This window comes from Ursus arctos, unplaced genomic scaffold (assembly GCF_023065955.2).
Source record: "Ursus arctos isolate Adak ecotype North America unplaced genomic scaffold, UrsArc2.0 scaffold_33, whole genome shotgun sequence".
NCBI classification, from domain to species: domain Eukaryota; kingdom Metazoa; phylum Chordata; class Mammalia; order Carnivora; family Ursidae; genus Ursus; species Ursus arctos.
This window is the reverse complement of record NW_026623019.1, coordinates 3,271,668-3,293,405: the sequence shown is the minus strand read 5'-3', so window position 1 is coordinate 3,293,405 and position 21,738 is coordinate 3,271,668. Positions and strand designations below refer to the sequence as shown.

Genomic DNA, 21,738 nt, shown 5'->3' with positions numbered 1-21,738 from the left:
TACCCCTTAGGACAAATTAAATAATAAGATGATGAAATAAGTCTAGTAATTACCATTAATGTCAGATGACTAAACTTGTTAAAGACATGGATGTTCAGATTTGATTAAGAAATGTAAATCAACTGTGTATTGTTAATAGTAGCACCTCTGTTAAAGCCTTTTTCATACCAGGAGATTACTAATCATACTCTTTAAGGCAAAAACCGTTATTAGTAAGAGAAGGACACTGTATGGATTAAAAGTTTAAATTTTACATAAGACTAAACTTGTGTGTTTCTGAAAACAGAGATCTTAAAGTATACAAATAAAGTTATATTAAATATATACAGAATAAATCGGCAAATCCTTCATCACTGTGGATGATTTCAATTCATCTCTCCCAATTTATCATGATATTGAAAGGCAAAAGTTAAAAGTAAGGATTTGAACAGTGTGCATATCGAAGTTGACTTAATAGACTCTTAACCCCACTGGAGAGTATGTGTACTTCTTATGAACATACAAAACATTTACAAAAACGAATCATGTGCTGGACCCCAAAATCTCTGTTAAGTTTCAGAAGATTAATGCATACAGACCATGTTCTCTGTTCACAATGCAACTAAATTAGAAATAAAAATACACATAATACAGAGATTTAAAAACCATATATTTGTCAATTAAAAAAGAACTGTTAAGTTACTAATGGGTGAAAGAAGGAACGGTTACAGGAAAAAGTACTAAGATTCAATGAATATAAAATTACTGTATACCCAGATTTTTGAGATTTGATTAAAGTGATCGTTTGAGGGGAAGTCATAACCTTAAATACCTATGTTAGCAAGGGAAAACCACTGGCAATAAGTAGCTAAGCATTGCCTTAAAAAGTTATGAATCCAAAGAAAGTTGAGGAAGGCAGTAACACAAGGCTCAGAAATTAATGAGATGGAAGTTGGAGTTGCAGTGGGGAGTATCGGCATGAGGCCAAGCCTCCGAACAAAGGAGTAAAGGGTGTTGAACAGTAGATGTTATAGAGGAAGAGAGGGATGTGATTGTAGATAGAGCAGAGATTATAAAGCTTATACGAAATACTGGGAAGATCTTTGTGCCAATAAATAAGAAACTTCTGTCTCAAGAAGAAACCATGTTCTGGATAATCCTGTTACCACTGGAGGGATTGAGTAGTAGTTGAAAGTTTTTTCACAGAGAATGTGCCAGGCCTAGTTTTTAAATATTAAATGATTGCCTTTGGTTGCTTTATCGCCTGTAAGGAACAGATCGTTGCACGCTTCCTTCTACAAACTCTTCCTTCTACAAACTCCTCCACAGAACTGTGCAGTGAGAGTTTATTCCTAAACTCAGTATTTCTGATTAGTAGGACTGTCCCATGTACCTTTGACAAAAACAATAGAACAGTGAGTGAGAGGAACCAGTCTTGCTTAGGAACATGGATGAAATAAAATAGGTTTTATTTTTTTATTTTATTTTATTTTATTTTATTTTATTTTATTTTATTTTATTTTATTTATTTATTTATTTATTTTTTTAAGATTTTATTTATTTATTTGCCAGAGAGAGAGACAGCCAGCGAGAGAGGGAACACAGGCAGGGGGAGTGGGAGAGGAAGAAGCAGGCTCCCAGCAGAGGAGCCTGATGTGGGGCTCGATCCCAGTACTCTGGGATCACGCCCTGAGCCGAAGGCAGACACTTAACGACTGAGCCACCCAGGCGCCCCTAAAATAGGTTTAAAAAAAAAAAAAAGACCAAGTTGGATTTTCTCAGGCATACAAGGGGGAGTTGGAGGATCCCGTTTGAAAATCTTGAATTTAATTTGTGACAGTCATTTAAAATAAAATCATGTTTTTCCTTAATAGATTGATGAAAAGAATTTGAGAGATGTCAAATCTATTCATAGAAAAAGGTCAAGGCAGACTAGAAATAGAAGGGAACTTCCTTAGCCCAATGAGAGGTATGTGTTTCTTAGCAGTAAAACGTGAGAGTAGTCTCCTAAAATGAGGAAAAAACAAAAGGCCCACTGTGACCACCTCTGTTCAACAGTGTCCTGAAAATCCTGGCCTGTGTGGAAAGGCAGGAAATAGAAATAAAATAGTGACACAAAGAAGAAATATAACACTGCCTGTCTCAAGTGGTATGATTGTCTCCATTGAAATCTAAAAGGATCAACAAATTATTCAGAATAATGAGTGTCTCAAGAGAGCCAAATAGAAGATCCATATTTAAAAGTAATTAATTGTTCTTCTTTATACTAGCAACAGCCAAGAAATGTCAGTCAAGAAAAGATACTACTGACAGCAGGAACAAAAATGAATCTAGAAATATACGTAAGCTATTTTGAAATTATGAAACTTTTTAAAAAAATTAAGTGGAGACACATTATCTTCTTGAATAGAAGGATTCAGTATCAAGAAGATGATTCTCACAGATGATTCAACTTACAGATTCAATGTAATTACACTTACGTTCTCAGCATGAATTTTGTGAGGAATTTGATGAGCATAATGAAGCCCCAAAACAGCCAGACATTCGTAAAGAAGAAAATAAGGGGCCTTGCCTTATCAGCACTCAAGACTTATTTTAAAGATTTGTAAATTAAGATAGTATGTTGTGGGCTTTGGGATAGACAAATGGACCATGGAGTAGAATACAGAAGCCTGGCAGACACATGTAAACGGGGGCACTGCCACAGGAGAGAGGACATTTGCTGGGGACGGCAAGACTTGGCTGCAAATTTTATGATCTTGACGGAGTAAAATTGTTAAACACAAAATGCAGCCCATAAAAGGAGAGGTTTATAAATTCTACCAAATTAAACTTAAGAACATTTGTTCATTAAAAGGTGCTATAAAGAAAGTAGAAAGAAAAGCCACAAACTGGGAAGAAATACAGTAGCTGCCAAAGCATACAGATATATATACATATATATATATCTATATATCTATGCATGCAGACACGAATCAGGACACACATGCGTGCATGCTGCCTAGGAGTGTGTAAGACAGAACAAGAGAGTCATGTTTCACACCTCTGTCAGATAAGCCACATATTCTTATGCCTGAAACTACACAGAGTTAGTGAAGAAGCGGGTCACCAGGCAGATGGACTCCCTTCTGATGAGAGTACAAACTGATGAACTGTTGAGGAAAACAGTTTGGTGTTGTCTTACAAAGTTGAACGTTCACATTCCATAAGACTCGAAAGTTCACTTCTTCAGGAGACATTTACTAGAGGGTAAACCCTGTAACACTGTTTTCATTGGACCCATAGTAAAGTTTATCCCAGTAGGCACATAGGGTGAGCATCAAAGGTCCATGAAATAATAACCTTTCTTTGTGCACTGTGTATGGATACTATGCTCTTTATTTTTAAAAATATCTGATTTTGACCCAATGAATGTATTGCTACTTGGAATTTGAAACTACACTATTCTATAGGCATTTTGTGCATGTGTCCTAGGGAAGCTTATACCAGCATATAAGAAAAAGATTTTATAGTAGCAGTATTGTTAATAATAAAAAACTGAAGACAACCAAATTTCAGTGACAGGAGAGTAGATGAATGTTTTTGTATATATGTACAGTTGTACCGTAGATAGCATTGCACATAAATGAGTACACGTGCAAGAACATGGATAAATCTTGGAAACACTGAATTAAAACAATGTATTTTTTATAAAACTAAAAGCATATACAAAACAGTATATAGTGTAGAAATGTGTGTATACTGAAATCACAGACACCCACACACACAGGAAATATAGAGTGATAGGCAGAGAAGTCACAGTAGTCATTACTGTTGGGTTTGGGAAGGCAGATGGAAGAGGAGGTGAGGAGCACGTGGGTGGACGGGGTGTTCTGATACAGCTCTTACGCTGGTAATCTTAAGGAAGTCTGTGACTGTATATGCTTCCTTACCTGTGTATGCTACATACATTTTTTATATTTGCCAAAATACATCAGTTTTTAAAATGTTCATCTATCTTGAATTCTGCAAGCATTTCTAACGTTATTTCTTGGATAATTTTCTTCATTTTTCACCTTGATTCTTATTTTCAAGAGAAGCCAGAATTCTAGATTTTCTAGAAAAAATCTCCTAATTTTAAGGTTTTCAAGGGAGGGGAAAAAAACCCTTTGAATGTCAAACAAAATTGGTTTATGGACCAGATTCTGCACATAGGCCTCCAGCCCCTCCAGTTCTTCTGACACGGTCAGTTCGTTTTCTGTCGAACAGGGCTTCCGGAGGTCATTGTGTCCACAGGAGAGGTGTTGTCTGGAGGATGTGAGTGGATGCGGCGGGTGTGGGCCCTGCATTGCACTCAGGGGGCTCTTTCATACCCAGATGTGCCGATGCCTGTTCAGAGAGGCTCAGGATGATTGTTAGGTTTCTCAAGGATTTTGTGAGCCTGGTTGTCAACCATTGTGGCACTGTCAGTAATGGCATGAGTCAGAGTATATCCTGCCTGTCTGATACCACTTTTTCCTCTTGCCCCATGTTATCTTCGCATTTTCCACACCTGGAAGATCTTTCTCTGGGGTCTCAAGGGCCATGGACTTTCTTCTTGTTTTTCATGAAAGAGTCTGTAAGGAACTTAGAGGTATGGGACTCATTTGAAAGCTGTTCTGTGTTATTAAAATAGAGATCAGAAAGAAGTTCTATATTTTATTCAGAGTCACTAAATTCCTTACTTCACTGTTTCTAGCTTCTTAGAAAGGCTTTTCTTAAAAAGGAACTCCAACATCCTAGAACAAAATTTAGTTCTGTTGCTCTTTTCAAAGAAAAAAGTCTCTTTTTGAGATGTTTCATTCTAAAGAAATGGTGAATTCTCAGATATCTAAAAGGGTAATCATTGTTTCAAGTCCCTCCCCCTTTCAGGAGTGGGATGCCTAGGTCAGAAGCAGCAACGGGTTATTTTGGAATCTGAGGCCTGCTCAGGCCATCGCAGATGCAGAGACATGGAATGATCTGGGTCTACTAAAAGCTGCCGATCCTTAACTTATCACCTTGCTCCAGCTGCAAGTGGTGCACCTTCCTTCCTGTTTTCACTTGTGCCATGGGCATGCCACTGTTGGGATCCCCACTGTGCCAGTGAATGATCCAGAATGTGGGGAGCACAAGTGTTGCTTCCCTCTGGATGGTCAGTCTTGTCTCATTAGATGGTATTTCATGAGGAGCTAGAAAACATTTCAAAATTCTCTCTCAAATAGAAACTCTGAGGGGGCAAGTCTATTTCCTTCTCAAGTTGAGGCCTCAAAGAATTGTCATCTAATGATAAAGAGATATTTTAAATGGGTTTTCACCAGAATTTTCAGTTGTAGAATCTAGTGTGAGGTGGATGATTTTTTTGTAAAGGATATTCCATAGCAATCCTTTTAAAATGCCAGGCATTTTCAGCTGAGGCGTTTTGATGTTTCAAGACGGGGATGAAAAGAACCAGAAAGGAGACTCAGAAAGATCCTCCAGGGTAGAGGCATAGGAAGAAAACAACAGTTCTCTGAGAGCCAAGTGAAGAAAGTCTTCCATTCGGGAGGCCTCAGTCACACGCTGCTGACATGTCCAGGAGGGTGCATGGGGAGAGCGGACGGCCGAATCTGGCAGCACGGTCATCAGTGGTGCCTCTGACAAGCGTCCTCCTGGAGATGAGCACTGGGGGTGTGGGCAGCTGCCTTCTGGGCTGGCCATGATGGAAGAGCTCCATTCCTTGGACGATTTTGCATGGCCCCTTAGTCTGACTGTTGGGCTTTCTGGTGTAGGTCCATGTAGAAAAAACTAGTTATCTGAAACTTATCCTGGTTATGGATGAAAACTTCCCATAATTTGATTTCTTATAAATAAACTGTAGGTGAAAGTATTCAGAAGGTTTTTTTTCTCAAAGATTTGTATATCCCTTTCTTTGAAGCATAAAGTCTGATTTACCATGGCTTAATAATAGTCTCTGAGGTAAGATGCAGAGCTTTTAAATATGACTAAGGTATGATAACATTTTACCAAAGGTTTTGTATTTGTCACTTCATGCATTTAGTCATTGCATTCTTTTTAATTACATAACACATTACATTGAGGTCTGTGCTTTGTAAAGGTATAAATCCACTTCAAACTCCCTAGCATCCCGTTTTGATATTGAGAGATTCTTGAGTAATGAATGCAAAAGGGCTTGCATAAATTCCAGATATATCCCTTTTAAGCTTTCCACTTGACTTAGAGACATCTGATACTCACAAAAAAACCAGACATCGGCTCAACTTACCGTTTTCCTAAAGAAGTTGCCATAAGGTGTTTATTTTGCTGCAGAAAAGTTAAGTTTATGCATTAGCAGAATGTGGTGAGCGTCTATGAATTGTGATTGATTTTTTTAGAGTTTGATAGTTTATCGTCGTTACACCATTCAGAGCTATTTCAGATACTTCCTTTGTGTTTTACTTCATCTGAAGCAAAGCTTATTGTGAAAATACTTAATTAGTGCCACAGTGACTACTATCACATACAGTTTGAAGGGTTGTGTGCTTGTTACATTTTCTTGGCTATCCTGTGGTTATTTGACTTTGATTTTAGATGTATTAAGAATTGTTTAGTAAATAACATTTTTAAGGTTTGCAGAATTGTCAGTCCGCCAGGTTGACCCGAAATGGTTATGTTCACTGTGCCTTTTTTGTTTGTTTGAAGGTCAAGGAGATTTTTTAAATAAGTAGTTTTGTTAAATTGGATGCATTCCAGCATGTATTTTACATTTTTCCCCCTAATTTGAGGTAATAAGTAGAAATTGAAGAGCTCAATTACGGTATGTGAGGATTGACTGATGAAACACTCAAGTTAACTATACTTACTAGTTTTCCAAGTGGTAACTTCCAGATCCTGCTTTCTGTTTTCTTTATCCTTTGGTCATCCTGACAGAAAATTGACACAAGTATTTAGGAGTCCGTTGTTTTCCCTTAGAAGTGTTAACATCCCCAGCCTACTGTACTGAATCATAGTTTCGAATAGAGCTACACTTCGCTTTGCAACATAGGATCTCTCTCCTCTTTTTGGAATTCTCTTGCTTTTGCTGACTTCCTCTGGGTATTAATCACATTATGATTTTGGATGGTGCTGTGGAAATTATACTGTTTTGCTAAATATAGCCAAAGAAGCGGGCTTATCAGCCAAGCTCTGTCTCTTACTCTAAAATATTACCCTGGAATATTCTAGAATTTGACAGGACCAAAAAGGAAAATCACTTTCATTCTTTTTTGGCTTTTTTATGTTTGTTAGCTTTTAATTCCGTAAGGAATATCTGAATGTATGTTTAATGTAAAAAATTAGAACTTCTTTTAGCAGCTTTCTCCCATTCCCTTTCTGTCCACATAACTAATTACTGCTAGTGCCATGATTTAATACTTTAATATTTAATGATTTTAGTATATTTAGGCCTTTTCTTGGTTTTTACATGAATATATGTTTGTATTCATACATTGATTTAGATGATATGCAAACACATATATGAAAATGACCACATCAATAAGTTGTCTGTTTTTAAGTTTTATTTCTGGAAATTAAGACTTTTCTAGGAATTTATCCATTTCATCTAGATTTTCAAATGCATTGGTATGAAGTATTGATAATGTTCTCTTAGTTTCTCTGAGGAGTCAACAGTGGGTTGTCTCTTCTCACTCCGGAGACTGCTTGCTCGGGTCCTCATTCTGTTTTCTTCTTGGATCTGTCTCTCCGTAGATTTATCACTTTTAGTACACATTTCAGAGATCTGTTTTGGGCTTTGTTAATCCCCTCTCCTGTTTCTGTGTTATTAATTTCCATCCTGATTTTCATTAATTTTTTCTTTCTTCAGGTTACATTTGCTGCTTTCTTTTAAACCCATGACAAGGGATGTTTGTTTCACTATTTTCTGCCAATTTGGCTTATGTCAGACCTTTTTACTATATGTCTGTGTCTCCTCTTCCATCGTTTCCATGTTTGTTCCTCCTTACCTCTCTCTGAATGGTTTACAGCTCCACTGATTTTCTCATAAGCTGTACCCGATTCGTTACAAACATTGAGTTTTTTAATTTCATTTTAAAATACTTTTTGGTTCTTTTAAAAAACTATTGTGTCACTTTTATTGTTTACAGTTTCATGCTTGGCTTCATGTCTTTATTTGAGAGTCGGCATTTGAAGATTATGGATCTCAGTTTTTGTATGGATATTTTCTTAATTTTTTTTTTCTACTGGTTCTTACTAGATCTTGTTTTCTTGGTTATCCTTTGGCTGTGTGATAGACATTGTATTTGAAAAATTATTTCTGGGAATAGTTTGGAGTCTAGTTTTTTACAGTGTGGAATGTTTTACCACTGCATTAAAAAAAATTGTTTCCTGGTGTTATTTGCTATAGACATACCATAATGTATGTAATTATTCCTTCATTGATGGATGTTTAGATAATTTTTGGTTTTTTACTACGACAGCAGTGCAGAAAACATCATACATATTGTATGGTATCTAAGGGAGCCTTAATAAATAGAAATCCTCTTTCTATCTAAGGTTTGGAATAAATTGAGAAATAAAGTGTAGAAACGGGCAAAATATTCTCAATCACTGATACTAGCTAAGTGGAAGGTTGTGGCTTTAGATTGTTGATGAGGAGATTGGCTCATTTGACTGCCCCACCTTAGGCCAGTCTCCCCAGTCACAGCTACCCCAGGTTGGCACTGGCTGCCTCCTGCAGCAGTTGGCGCGGCACCAGCATTGCGTGACTCACAGGGCACTTCTCACGTAGGCGTGGAGGAGAACCTGTGTTCTGGGAAAGGTGGAGCAAAGGATAAGCCCATTTATTATTTGTTATATTATCCACTTAAATAAGTAACTTGTTGGGGTGGAAGAAATTTAGGGGCCGTAGTTGTAGGAGCGTGGGACCCATTTCTGTAGTGCTCTATATATTTAGCATCGGGGAGGAAGGGAACCTCTGTACAGCCATGGGCACAGGACACTGTCCCTGTTTATTGCAACATTATTTACAATAGTCAAGATATGGGAACAACCTAATTGTCCATTGATAGATGGATGGATAAAGAAGATGTAGTATTTGTGTGTGTACACACACACACACACACACACACACACACGCACACGGAGTGGAATATTACTCAGCCATAGAAAACAATGAGATCTTCCCGTTTGCAACAACATGGGTGGAGGTGGAGGGTATTATGCAGTGAAATAAGTCAGACAGAGAAAGACAAATTTCATATGATTCCCCTTATATGTGCAATCTAAAAAAACAAATGAACAAACAAGCAAACAAAAAACAAGATGCTTAAATACAGAGAGCAAACTAGGATTATCAGAGGGTGGGGAGGATGGGTAAAATAGATACAGGGGATTAAGAGGTCAAACTTGTAGTTATAAAATCAGTAAGTCATGGAGATGAAAAGTACAGCATAGGGAAGAGACAATAATGTAATAACATTGTATGGTGACTGATAGTAACCAGACTTACCTTGGTGAGCGAGCACTGAGTTATGTGTAGAATTGTCGAATCACTATGTTACACACCTGATGCTAATAAAATATCGTCAGTTATATTTCAATTAAAAAGACCAAATTGTTCCCTTTTACTTTTCTCATTTTTTCTCATTTTTTCTTAATGCTATTTCTTTATAATTTTAAATTGATTAATACCTGTGTTACTTGATTTTAAATTGTATCTATAAAAATAAATATAAATTATATATTTAATTGACCCCTGTTTATAAAAGATCAGGAAACTAGTATACTTTATTCTCTTGGATTGATCATTTTCATATTATTCCGGTCATAGAAGTTTTAGGAAGAGATCTATTGAGGTATAGCTGACATGTAATAAGTTGCATGTATTAGCGTGTGCTGTGTGTTGACTTTGACTTTTGGAAACATCACCATAACCAAGATGGTGAATATGTCCATCACTCCCAGAAATTTCTTCATGGCCCTCAGTGATCCCTTTCCCTGCACCTTCCCATTGCCTTCCTGTCCTCAGATAACTACTGAACTGCTTGCCATCAGCGGAGACTAGTTTCCATTTTTAGAATTTTTAATAAATGGAGTACAGTGTGTATTAATTTGCATGTTATCTCTCACATATTTTTTTGAGGTTCACTGATGCGTAGCATGGATCGGGCAGTAGTTGGTTCCTTTTTAATGCTGAGCATGTTCCATCATGTGGATGTAGCACATAAAGCTGCTGTAAATATCTGTGTGAAGTCTTTACTACCTTTACAGTTGAGTCTTACCGAAAGAGTTGGGGCTCTTACCACTTCCTCTGTCTGTGTAGTGGGTCAGCGTGTTATCCTGCAGGATGGTGAGGTGGTCAGGTTCCCTGTGGATTAGCTGGGTATCCAGAGCTTCACCTGCGGTCTTGTTCAAATGCAGCTCCCGGTGGGATAGTTCTGGCGTGGGACCTGGGGTTGTATGTTTCAACAAGCTTCCAAGTGATGCCAGTGCTGCTGGTCCACAAACTGTGCTTTGCAAAGCAAGGATATAGAGCCTGAGAGTTCGTGAAGCAAGGCAGGAATGGTGTATTTTTTTCTACCAGGTAAAAGTAAACTACTTCTTGTTATGTTTTCATCAGAAATGAAAATAACTACATGTGTCATGTCAGGCAACATTTGATGTGCCAAGAGCTCGCTCTGTTTCTTTCATTCATTCATTCATTCATTCATTCATTCATTCATTCATTGTAGTGAACACCTGGAGCAGCAGTTGACAGTGGAAGCTACCTCAGTTCTGTTTATTAAAATCTTCCAGACAAGGCTGTGGAGTGAGAGTGTGTGGGGGCTTAACCTTGCCTAACCTTTCTCTGTGTTTCCCCAGGGAGGCTTATTTGTTTTGGAATTTTGGTAGGAAAGAGATGCTCTGGTGTTGGCCCTTGTCTAATAACCTGTAGTCATGCACTGGGGACAGTCTGGGTTGGAGGTTTTCAGGGAAGTCTCAAGTCAGAATTCTGTTACAGTCAACTGACAGCAGAGCTCAGAGCCAGTGTGCTTGTCAGACTTCTCAAAGGGTCTCAGCATTTCCCTTTCTTCACACTCGTGGTCACAGGTCCTTGAGGAAGGATGGAACGTTGTCTTGCAGAGCTGCGTCCTGGCTCACGGTCTCTGAGTCCAGGCTGTGAGAGCTGGTGATGGGCAGTCATGGTTATGAGCAAGTCCCTGGAGTCGGGCCACCTGAACTCGAATTGTGGGTGCACCAGGCAGTGACAGGAACTCCCCTGCCCTGTGTCCCCATCAGTTGTGAAGGTCATAGTAGTTCTGATGTCATGAGGCGGGTCAGAGGTTTAAGTAATATTCGTAAGGTGCTTAGGGCAGTGAACCCATATAGTAAGCACTTTCTTGTATGTGCTCGATCCATAGGCAGCTATATGGAGAATTAAGAAGACAGGTACATAAGACGTAGGTTTAGAAAAGGCAAGCATCTTTTCTCAGATTGCAGAGCGGTCACCCCCTGACTCCTGGGAACAGTGGCTCCCATTTACAGGCTTCGAACCGCGCCATGTGATGTGGTGCGCGTGTGTGTTGGCGTCCAGGCCGGCTTCTTGCTCAGAGGCCCCGGCTGGGCTTCCAGAGGCGCACGCAGCTGCACGCGTTGGGCAGGATGGTTGTGTCTTGTTGCTGTGGTTCCTTTGAGACTTGATGATGAGAATGGGAAAGGATACATGAAGGTGAAAGTTTGAGTTGGAATTCGTGATAGTTAGGAGTTTATTATAATTTTCAATTAACCTTGATTTTATTTCTGTTCTTTTTGAATGATTTCAATAAAGTCAGACTTCCAGTATGCTATATGAGCATTTCTTTCGAAATATTTCTGTTTTGTATAAGAACACGGTTCTTCAGTCAAAGCCATGTTTAAACATCACAACTGACACTAGCATTTTCCCTTAATAACTGAATTTATGTTTTTCTGGAAACATCTGAAAACCTCTGTTACATGTGGTATCTCTCTCAGAGCTGACAGTAGGCCTGCTCCCCCTTCTGCCTCATTCCTGGTCTCCCGACTCTGGTGCGCCTCTGCCATTGGGGGTCCTCCTGCAGACTCCGAGGTGGACGGGAGCCTTCCCAGGCAGCTCCTTTATTTTTCTCTTGAAATAGCAAAACTTTAATTGTTTGCTTTTAATTATATTTTTAGGAGCATTTCAAAGGATTATTATCTTCTTTGTCATACCTGGCCCATTTCCTGGTACTAAACTCAAAATAGTATCTGATCCTGTTCGTTGCGTAACACGCCGAGTCATAATTTCTTCCTCTTGCTGTTGGGAATAGCCTCTGCTCCTGGCAGCTCCGACGTCATCCAGCCGTGCTCTTACACAACCGCCATTGTGATATTTCTCAGTTCTCTGAGATGGTTACTCTGCCCTTCCGAAGCGTGTTGTATTAGGTCCACTAAGATTATTAAGTGCTACCAAGCAGAAAAAGTGATGGATGTAAAAACAAGCGTGTGAGGTAACCGTGAAACTAGCATGTGCTTTGGGATGACTCATCTTTTCCTGAAGAAAATTTGCTAAGAGAGACGTCTTTCAGAAGGGGAGGATTACGATTACATAAAATTTAGGATTAAAAAACAAATTTAATTAAAAAAATTTTAATTGAAGTATACAGTTGACACCCTAAAATTTCAGAATTTACTATACTGTAAAATAGTTGAAATTTAATTATTCATCGAATGCTAATTGAGCTGTTCTGCTTAAATAATTTTTTAGTAGGAAAAATTTTATAGACTGCTTTATATAATGCTAATTTATGTTAATTAGTATTTGAAAGGAGCACGTAATTTACCTTTTTAATGATTTGAGAGTGTTAATATCCTATTTTCCTTGTTTTGTATAAGGACCCTACATTTCTTGTCATTTTATTTTATATATTTCACATAAAATGTAATGTTAAAAAACTTTTAGCCCCTTGAGAAAATTTCTTAAGTTTTTAACTATCACATTTAAAAATAATTGTCATTATTTCCAAAGAATATAAGCATATAGGGGAAAAATGTTGATTCTTTAACTTCAGGATTAAGAAAACTTGAGGATGAGACAATTCATCCCTCCCCTCCCCTGCCCTGCCCCAATCTCCCAGATCAGTATGTTTGGATTTGTTTATTTCTCCTTAGTTCCTACCTTGTTACTCCAGGTCAGGCAGAACCTGAAACTTGCCTGGCGTGCATGCCCTCTCCCCCATCATTTTATTTTATCGGCATAATGTTTGTTTATAGCACCTCTTAAAATGAAAGGGAGGGTATATTTACTAATGAATTTTATTTGTGTTTTTAATGTGCATTCCCTCTTTTTTTCCTTTTAATGACATTTTATACTTCTAAAAAATAATAGCTTTTAAACTTTCTATTGGGTAGTGTGATTTTTAAGTATGATATTTATTTGAAAATATTAACTAATAAAATCGTCAAGCAAAGCCTTGCCAGGTCTTTTTGAGTCATCCGTCCCCTGATGTAGTATTACGAACATTATAGATGACCACAGATCGTGATCTTGCTTTATGCTTACTGGAATGCTTAAGGACTTATGAACTTGTGGAATATTACTTTTGTAATTTATACTCAACTTATTCCTTCGACCCCTCTACTTAGTCTACATTTTCAGTTCACAATTTGATGCAAAGAAAAATTCCTCTTTGCATACGAATTTGTTCCTATTTTGGGGGGATTCTAAAGAATATGAGACAACCCTATTAGCTAGGAGTTGGAATTTTCAGAAACTGGAACTCAGTAGTACATATATTTCAGGCCTGGGTTTGATTATAGAAGTTCTTTAAACTCACCTTTGTGGTTCCTCTCTCTGAGGAGCCAGCTTCCCCCAGGTGGCTGGTGAGTGCCTTTGGCATTTTCACACGGCAAGGAGAGAACACTCACTCCCATCCTCTTCCTGGTCTCTCTCCCCCGTTCAGGAACCCTTTACACTTCATCTTTTCTGTACCTCCATTGGGCTACATATATTCATGTTATTCCTCTTAAAGTATTAAGTGAAAGAAGTTCATAATAAAAAGAAAAGCAGGAAGAATACAAGGTTTAATGTCCTAGGAACAGGAGAAGCAGTCCCAGAGTAGGAAGAACAGTGTTACTGATCAGCACTCATGTGATGTGATTCTGTTTCAGAATGGGTGGCATGATGGTAAATGCTCCGCTGGAAAAGCGTGTACAGAGTGCCACGGAGGTGCAAAGGAAGGGGCTTTTGAGCAGGGCCTTGAAAGATCATTAGGTGCTAGCTAGGCATGCCAGGCAGAGGGCAGCTTGTCCACAGGCATGGATGGGAGGAACTTCTGGAACATAGAGTATGTGCCTGAGGTTGGAGAAGAGGTTGGGCAGCTGGACAGAACCTAGTTCTGTTTATACTGTAGTAAGTTTGGCCAGCCTCACTTTAAATTCCCATTGTCAAAAATAAAATTCATAAGGAGGAATCTGCTTCACAGAATAATTAACCAGTCTGTTTTTGAACCAGTTATAAAAATGAAATCTGTATGTTCTAATTTACAAAATCTCATTAAAATAATATTCTGGGACCAAGAAAGTCTGGTTTGAGGTCTGTGGTTGGCTGACCCCTTCCTGGACCCTCGGGGCCTTCTCAGAGCCTCTTCCATGTGAAGTGTGCTATTTGATAGAGCCTGGTCATTTTCTAGCTAGGCCTACAGTGCTCCTTCCTCAGTGATAGAACTAGTGGGTGGGGCCCCAGGAGCCCAGGAGTGGGCTTTTGTCTGATATGAGAAGATGTATTACTTCCTGGGATGAGACTGTCATTCTGAGTACCATGGTGACACGTAAAGGATCTTGAATTTCGCAGTTATACCTGAGTCATTTCAAATAGAAATTTGTATGAACCAAACATCTCATAAAAGATGCTAGGCTCTAAGATTACGAAGTCGGAACTGTGATTGTGCTAATTCAAAAAGCATATTTATGGAGGTATTTCATGATATGGGAAGATTTAAAGACATTATTGCATGTTTATTTGATGGCACTGTACACAATCATCACATGTTTTTGAAGAATAATAAAGGAAATGACTATTTTGTTGAAGGGAAAAGGGGCACAAAATTCTGTATAAGGTATCCCATTTAAAAATAAATTCACAAAAAAGAGTCTAAAATAAATTACATAGTAAGGTAACTATATTCCTGAGGAAACATAAACTCTTCCTTTCTGTTTCAGCTAATCTTCCAGTGCCAACAATTGCAGCAATAGATGGACTTGCTTTGGGTGGTGGCCTTGAGCTGGCTCTAGCATGTGATATACGCGTAGCAGGTGAGAATTAATGCTGTTAGAAATGAGGTTTGTGCTTACTCTTGAGATCATTCCAAATATTTTATTCTTTTCTTGTTGTTGAGTAGAATGTTTAGAAGAAGTCACCCATTGGGTTTGATGAAGTATTGAAGATTCCCAGTTAAGCAGACAGTCTGATAGAGTCTCTTATTAGCCTTAGCAGTAGGGGAGGAGAACAGGAATTGGGTCAGACAGAACTGAATTTGAATCGTAGGCCCTGTCCTTTTCAGATCAGTTTCCTCCTCTAAAATGGGGGAAATGACAGGAGCTGTTGTGAAGATCCAGTGAGCTAATCTGTGGCATGTGCCCAGTCCAAGTACTTCATTCGTCAGCTACAGGAATGATAACTTAATCTCTTTGAGGTTCACTTTCTTGCTTGGTTTCCTGTGGGTTGGATGAGGCAATTATGAAAATAATAATGAGAACAATTAGTGCTGGCCGTGTGCTGACCGCTGACTGGGTGCTCAGCCTTGCTCTAAGCCCCCAACGTGTATGACATCCCACAGTCGGCCTAGTAGCCCTCTGTGAGAGGCTGTCTGTGGTGCTTGAGGAAGCTGGGGCATGGAGAGGAGACGTAACAGGCCCAGAATCACTGGCTGAGCTGGGATTTGAACCCAGGCAGACTGGCACCATGGCCATCACTCTCCTTATTCTGTCAGAGCCCCACAGACTGCCACTGTATGGTCACACTGGGGTGACATAAAGGGGCCCTGGGATCAAGGACTGGGAGAAGCAGGAACAGCTATTTGTCACCGTTCTTCCACTGGCTCCCATTGTCACTCCTGAAGCAGCTGCCTGTTAAAAATAGAGTCAGTACAATTACGTTTTCAATAATTTTTGACTGTTTCTTGGGATTTGTAGCTGCTAGTCCATGTGGACTCTTTCCCCCTTTCCACTTTATTTTAGATCTCTCCTTACTTGTCTGAAATCATGAGTTTTAAATGGAAGAGCTAAGGTACATGTAGGCCATTTCTGAAAGAGTGCAGATTCTGGGGATTAGGATATGGGAGGTGGTCCAAGTACGTTTGGATATGCAAATAAAGAAATAATTAAGATGTTTTAAAGTAGCCATGAAAACAAAACGCGGAAAGAGGAGCCTTGTCCAGCTGTCAGAACAGTAAAACCATTTGTCAAAAGTAACTAGAGATTCGGCCCTGAAAAGCTGCCATATCTGATATGCTATATTAAGCCGTTTGATTTGGAGGGTTCTTCAGGCAGCTAAAGATTCCTGCTTGTCAGACATAGCCGCGCTCCTCATCCTGAATAATTAATGGGGTCTAAGCCTTCAAACATGACTTGGCAGTATCAGGTCAAATATGTAGTTATAACTCTGGTCTTTCTGCGTCGAAAATCAGTTCACTGCCGAGCAGTTTTTAACAGGAAATGTTATGTGAATCTCTTAATGTGTATCATTTACAGTGTTTACTTATTTCCATAAATAAATGCCTTTTGAAGTGACTTTTAAAAAAGATTTGTTACACAGGTTTAATTAGTAAACAGAATATTTGTAGCTGATTTTACTAACTTTTTCAAGTCATAATATTTGAATCTGATGATATGGATTTTACTTAATTTTCTTCCTTCCTTTTTAGCTTCCTCTGCAAAAATGGGCTTGGTTGAAACAAAGTTGGCAATTATTCCTGGTGGAGGTATGAATTGTTCACACCCATTGATTTATTCCCAACAACAGGGCATAAGGCAAAAGGGTGTTATTGAAAAGGAAGCATTTTGGGTAAGGAGGCTAATACTGTATTGTTTGCTTCTATAGCAAAGTCCTTATTCAAAATGTGCTGTTTTAGCGTAGGTAGTTGAGAAGATGCTGGGTATGTTGGATGTTCTCTTTTTGTGGTGTCTCCTGTGCTTTTCTGTATAATTTTTAATTATTAAATTATTTTATCAGTCACATTTTTTTCTTGAAGGATTACACTGATAATTTGAAACTTTTGTGTGGGTATAGAAATGTGCATACCCTCAGAGAGCAGCCCGCACTGGTCAGACCCCACTGGAGGAGCGGGCAGGGCTTCCCAGGCTTCGTGCCAGCTTTTTTGTGTTTCTGGGCAGCAGGACAAAGGTTGGGGTTAGTGGGTAGCCTGTATTTGGAACTGAGGTGTTTCTTCTGTCACTACAAAAAAAGATAGGTGAGCAGCTTTTTGAGAAGACTCATTTAAGAAAGCACTTTTCCAACATTGATATTGAAATCTTGTATCACCCAATAAATCTGAAATTTTGGTTCTTTGATGAGAGAATTTAGAGCTATTCCTATTTCGTGAAGTCGTTCTTTCAGAAAGTAGGGTTCATTTGAGATGTGCACGTTGATAATTTATTAGTATATGAACTAAATAACAGTAACAGTGTAAAAATTAAAAGTAGTGTTTGAACACTTTAGGCATGTTTGTACCTGCACAGGTTAAAATGGTATGTTTAACTTATCATTATAAGAGTGTTTATTCTGATTAGGGTGGATAAGGAGAAATTAAAACACAGTTCAGTGAAACTGGTGACCACCCTAGTCAATGTGTAAGACTCACTGAAAGGTTTCTACTTTGGTCATCCGCAAAAATGCTATTCTTGTGGGTAGAGCACTTGGTATCTGCCCGTTTGACCATGCCAGTCTTGTTAATAGTGACTAATGAAAACATTCAGAGAAGGATTTCTGTGGAAATGGATCCAACTGAAAAGAATTATCAGATAACTGATACTGGAAATAAAACAAGATTTAGAAAAGGGATGGTATGATATGTTTGTGAAATTCTTTTAAGAAGCAAGCATTTATTGGTAATTAGGATATAGCTAACCCTAGAAAGACAGTGACTGCAGTGGAATGGTGACACCCCTACCCCCCCCCCCCCAAGATAGGTCAGCCTGGAACCTGTGAGTGTAACCTATATTTGGAAAAAGGGTCTTTGCAGATGAAGTGTTAAGGATCTTGAGATGACCTCATTCTGGATTATCTGAATGAGTCTTAAATCTGATAACAAGTGTCCTTAAGAGAAGAGGAGAAGCAGGAGAAGGTCCTGTGAAGACAGAGATTGGAGAGAGGCGTTTGCAAGTCCAGGAGGGCCAAGGATTACTGGCGGCCACCAGAAGCTAGGAGCCTCCAGAAGGAACCACCCCTGCCAGCATCTCAAGTTTGGACTTCCGTCCTCCAGAACTGTGTGAGAAGACTTCTGTGGTCTCGAGTTTGGACTTCCGTCCTCCAGAACTGTGTGAGAAGACTTCTGTGGTCTTAGGCCAGCAAGTTCGTGATAAGGTGTTATAGCGGCCCTCGGAGACTAATACAGTGGGGTCTAACCTTTCAGTAATTTTTTCTGGACAGGGAATTAGTGAGTGGCAGAGATAAGGGGTAGGAGGAAGATGAACTTGGGAATTTGGATATTTATCATATCTTGCAGATGAAATGTTTTGTATTAAAACCACGAGAAGGTAGAACGGTTGCATGAGCATACTGTTGGGATTGGTTAGAGGAAAGAAGCCTAATTGCCTGCACTACAGAAACACGAGTGGTAGAGTTAGCTCCTTCCCTCTTTGCTCATGAGCCGGCCGTACCTTTTGAGGTCTAGAAATTAGCATTTTCTTTCCAGAGTACTGAAGTTCTTAGGGTCCTCCTCAATCAAGGACCTATTAATTAGAATCCACTTGTAAATTTGATTCATTTTGGATTGTGTATTCTCATGATTACAGTTATTTCTAAAATTTTTATTAAATGAATTTTTCATGAAATTCAGAATGCTTTAACATTTTCCCATCTACTTGTAAAGGATCATCTTCTGTCTTCGCCTTTTTTCCTGAGTGAGTCTGAGGGAATGTATTTCAGTTGCTTCTTTAATTAATGAAGCTTTCAAGTTCATCGCTCATACACGGGTAGCTCTGATGCGTCGCACTTTCTATCGGGAGTGAGTCGAATTCTCTCTGAGGCCACATTCACATTTCGATGAAGAAAGTTGCATGCAGACATTTTGGTTCACTTGCACGTTCATGTGATGGTTACTCACGAACCCTAAGTCAGGCCTAATTTTGTTTTGTTTTGTTTTTAAACGACAAGGCAGTTTCTTAAAAGAAAGATTTGTTTAATGTATTATCTAAAGGAGCGGTTCCTGAAATTTTGGTGGAGAAAAATCCTCTTCTGGATGTTTTGATCCACAGATATTTTGACCATATCCCTTTCTCCTCTTCACTTTCTCATAGATGTTCCTTGTGAAAATACCTTGTTTTTTTTTTTTTTTTCCTTAAAGTTGGTTTTAAATTGACGGATTTGTCATGGCTCATGTGATCCCTGAGATGTCTCTTTTGGGCTGTGAACTGCTCTATAAGAGCTTCTTAGAATAGACAAAGTAGACTGTACTTAGTTTCTTTCTCCCTTGTTGGTGGACCTCTTAGCTAAAAGAAGATGCTGAACTTGCTTCCTGTTGTAGATGCTGCTTGAGCAGCGTGGCCCTTGTCCCTGAGCCCTTGTCACTCATCTGCTTCACACAGGACCAGCTGTGGATGGCCACACAGGAGTAGAAAATGGGGGGCTGGGTGGGGAGAATACTGTGGAAACAGTAAATGGTTTGCTTTCTAGTAATATGAACACTGCAGTCAGTTCCTCAGGGTGGAGGGTGTGAGTTGCATGCAGACTAGAAACTGTCGTGCTGTACGTGTGGTAAGGTTGTGCCCCTCCCAGCTCGTGCAGGCCGCGGCTCCATGCCAGGTGGTCCTGGGGGGCTCGTCCAGAGGGAGCTGTACCCCTGGCTGTCCTGATTAGCGTCACTTCTGCCGTTTTGTGATGACACTTCACGGGGAAACGGTTGATCAAAACCTAGCATTTAGCTTTCTTTAGGTTTTGTTTGTTTGTTTGTTTCTTTTTTACTTGAACTTGAGCCTGAGTGACAATTATGATTCTTTTTAAGATGTATACATTTTTTAAAAGCAAGTTAAATCAAAAAGGATTGTTTTGGGGAGAGTAATATTCCTAGTGAACATGAGTATTAGTGGACAATTAGTATAGTGTGATTCTTAGATGAATATTTTAAATTTTAGTGTTTATGAGAAAAGAGATTGTTCAGTGATGACTACTGGAAGTATATAGTTAATGCAAAAGAATGTGGAAACATATTGGATCTGAACTGAACTTCTTTAAATAGTATTGTGTCAGTTGTAATTAGAAAAATTAAATGTAACTGTCATATGCTCAAACTAGTACTTGTAATACGTATGTTTGATTATAGACAAATACTATAATATACAAAATACAGTGTTAATGATCGAAAGCGCTAGCCAATTTAAAAATAATGAAGATTGTTCCCAAGGACCTCCCTGCAATATCCTCAATTATATTGGGGGTCTTTGTACGCTCTGCAGCTCTGCTTTATCCTCCAGTATCTTCACCGTAAAGAAAGCAGCTACGCTTCCTGTGTTCTTCCCAACAGGGAGAATGCTCCAGTAGCACCAAACAAAGTTCCCTTTTGGAAAAAGCTCCTCAGATGATACCACCCTTCAACACGTTTATAAGAACCAAGTAAAACAAGTTCAGAGGATTAGGATTCTTTTGACAGTTTAGGAAATTTCTTTCAAGTGTGTGCAGAAAATGGTCGCAGACTGCCTCATTCCTGGTCTTTGTTTCTTGCCTCTTCTCCTGGAGGGTTTGGGGTTTGTGTCAAGAAACCTTACTCTAACTAAGATAGCTGTTAGGGCTTCTTATTTGGGCACACACCACTATGACAGGATGTGTAGTACTTTCACTGCTCCGTGGTTCTCTTTTAGTTCCTCCAGCTTTTTATTTTGGAAGTATTCAAACTTCAGGAAATTTGAAAGGCAGAAAAATGAACCTCTTTATACGCCTCACCGAGATCTGCCCGTCGCCATGTGCCTCTCCTCTCGCCACCCTCCTCCCCGTCTCGTTCGCACTCCACGTGCTCTTGCTGAGCCGTTTCAGAATGACCAGGTGAATCATCGGCTGTACCAGCGTGCCTTTCCTAGGAGGAAGGACAGAGCCTTACATAGCCACAAAACCAGTACCACACCTAACAATATTAGCATTAATTTCATGTTCCCCACGTGTCTCAGGATGTTGTTTGTGGTGGTTTTTGGCTTTGCTTTTTCAATTCAGGATCCATTTAAATGTCATGTTGCATTTGCTTAGATCTATGGGATTTTGTTTTGTTTTGTTTTTTAAATCTAGATAAATCTTCCATCTCTTTGTCTTTTATACCCCCCCCTTTTTTTTTAAGAATTCAGGCAAATTATCTTACTGAGGTTTACACATTCTGAATATGACTGAGTCATTTCCTCAAATTTAGATGTAGGTTAAAATATTTAGCCAAGAATACTCAATGGGCCATGCTGTTTTTCATTTTCATTTTATGCAGTGGCACTTGATACCAGGTTGTCCCACTTTGGGTGACAGTAATTTTGATCCCTTAGTTCATGTGGCGACTAACACGAGTACCCTTTTAACATTTCTTTTTTTAGAAACTTTTCAGGAAAAGAATATTTAATAAC

At 39.0% G+C, this 21,738-nt stretch overlaps 1 protein-coding gene across 8 annotated transcripts in view; it reads left to right on the top strand.

Moving 5' to 3' along the window:
• The window catches only part of AUH (AU RNA binding methylglutaconyl-CoA hydratase), a 343,374-nt gene that overhangs the window by 47,036 nt on the left and 274,600 nt on the right, over nt 1–21,738 (top strand). For all 8 annotated transcript variants that reach the window (XM_057305616.1, XM_057305615.1, XM_026519204.4 and 5 more), the window contains 2 exons: nt 15,148–15,240; nt 16,851–16,907. In XM_057305616.1, the coding sequence (XP_057161599.1) occupies nt 15,148–15,240; nt 16,851–16,907 (150 nt within the window). The remainder of the gene's footprint in view (nt 1–15,147; nt 15,241–16,850; nt 16,908–21,738) is intronic.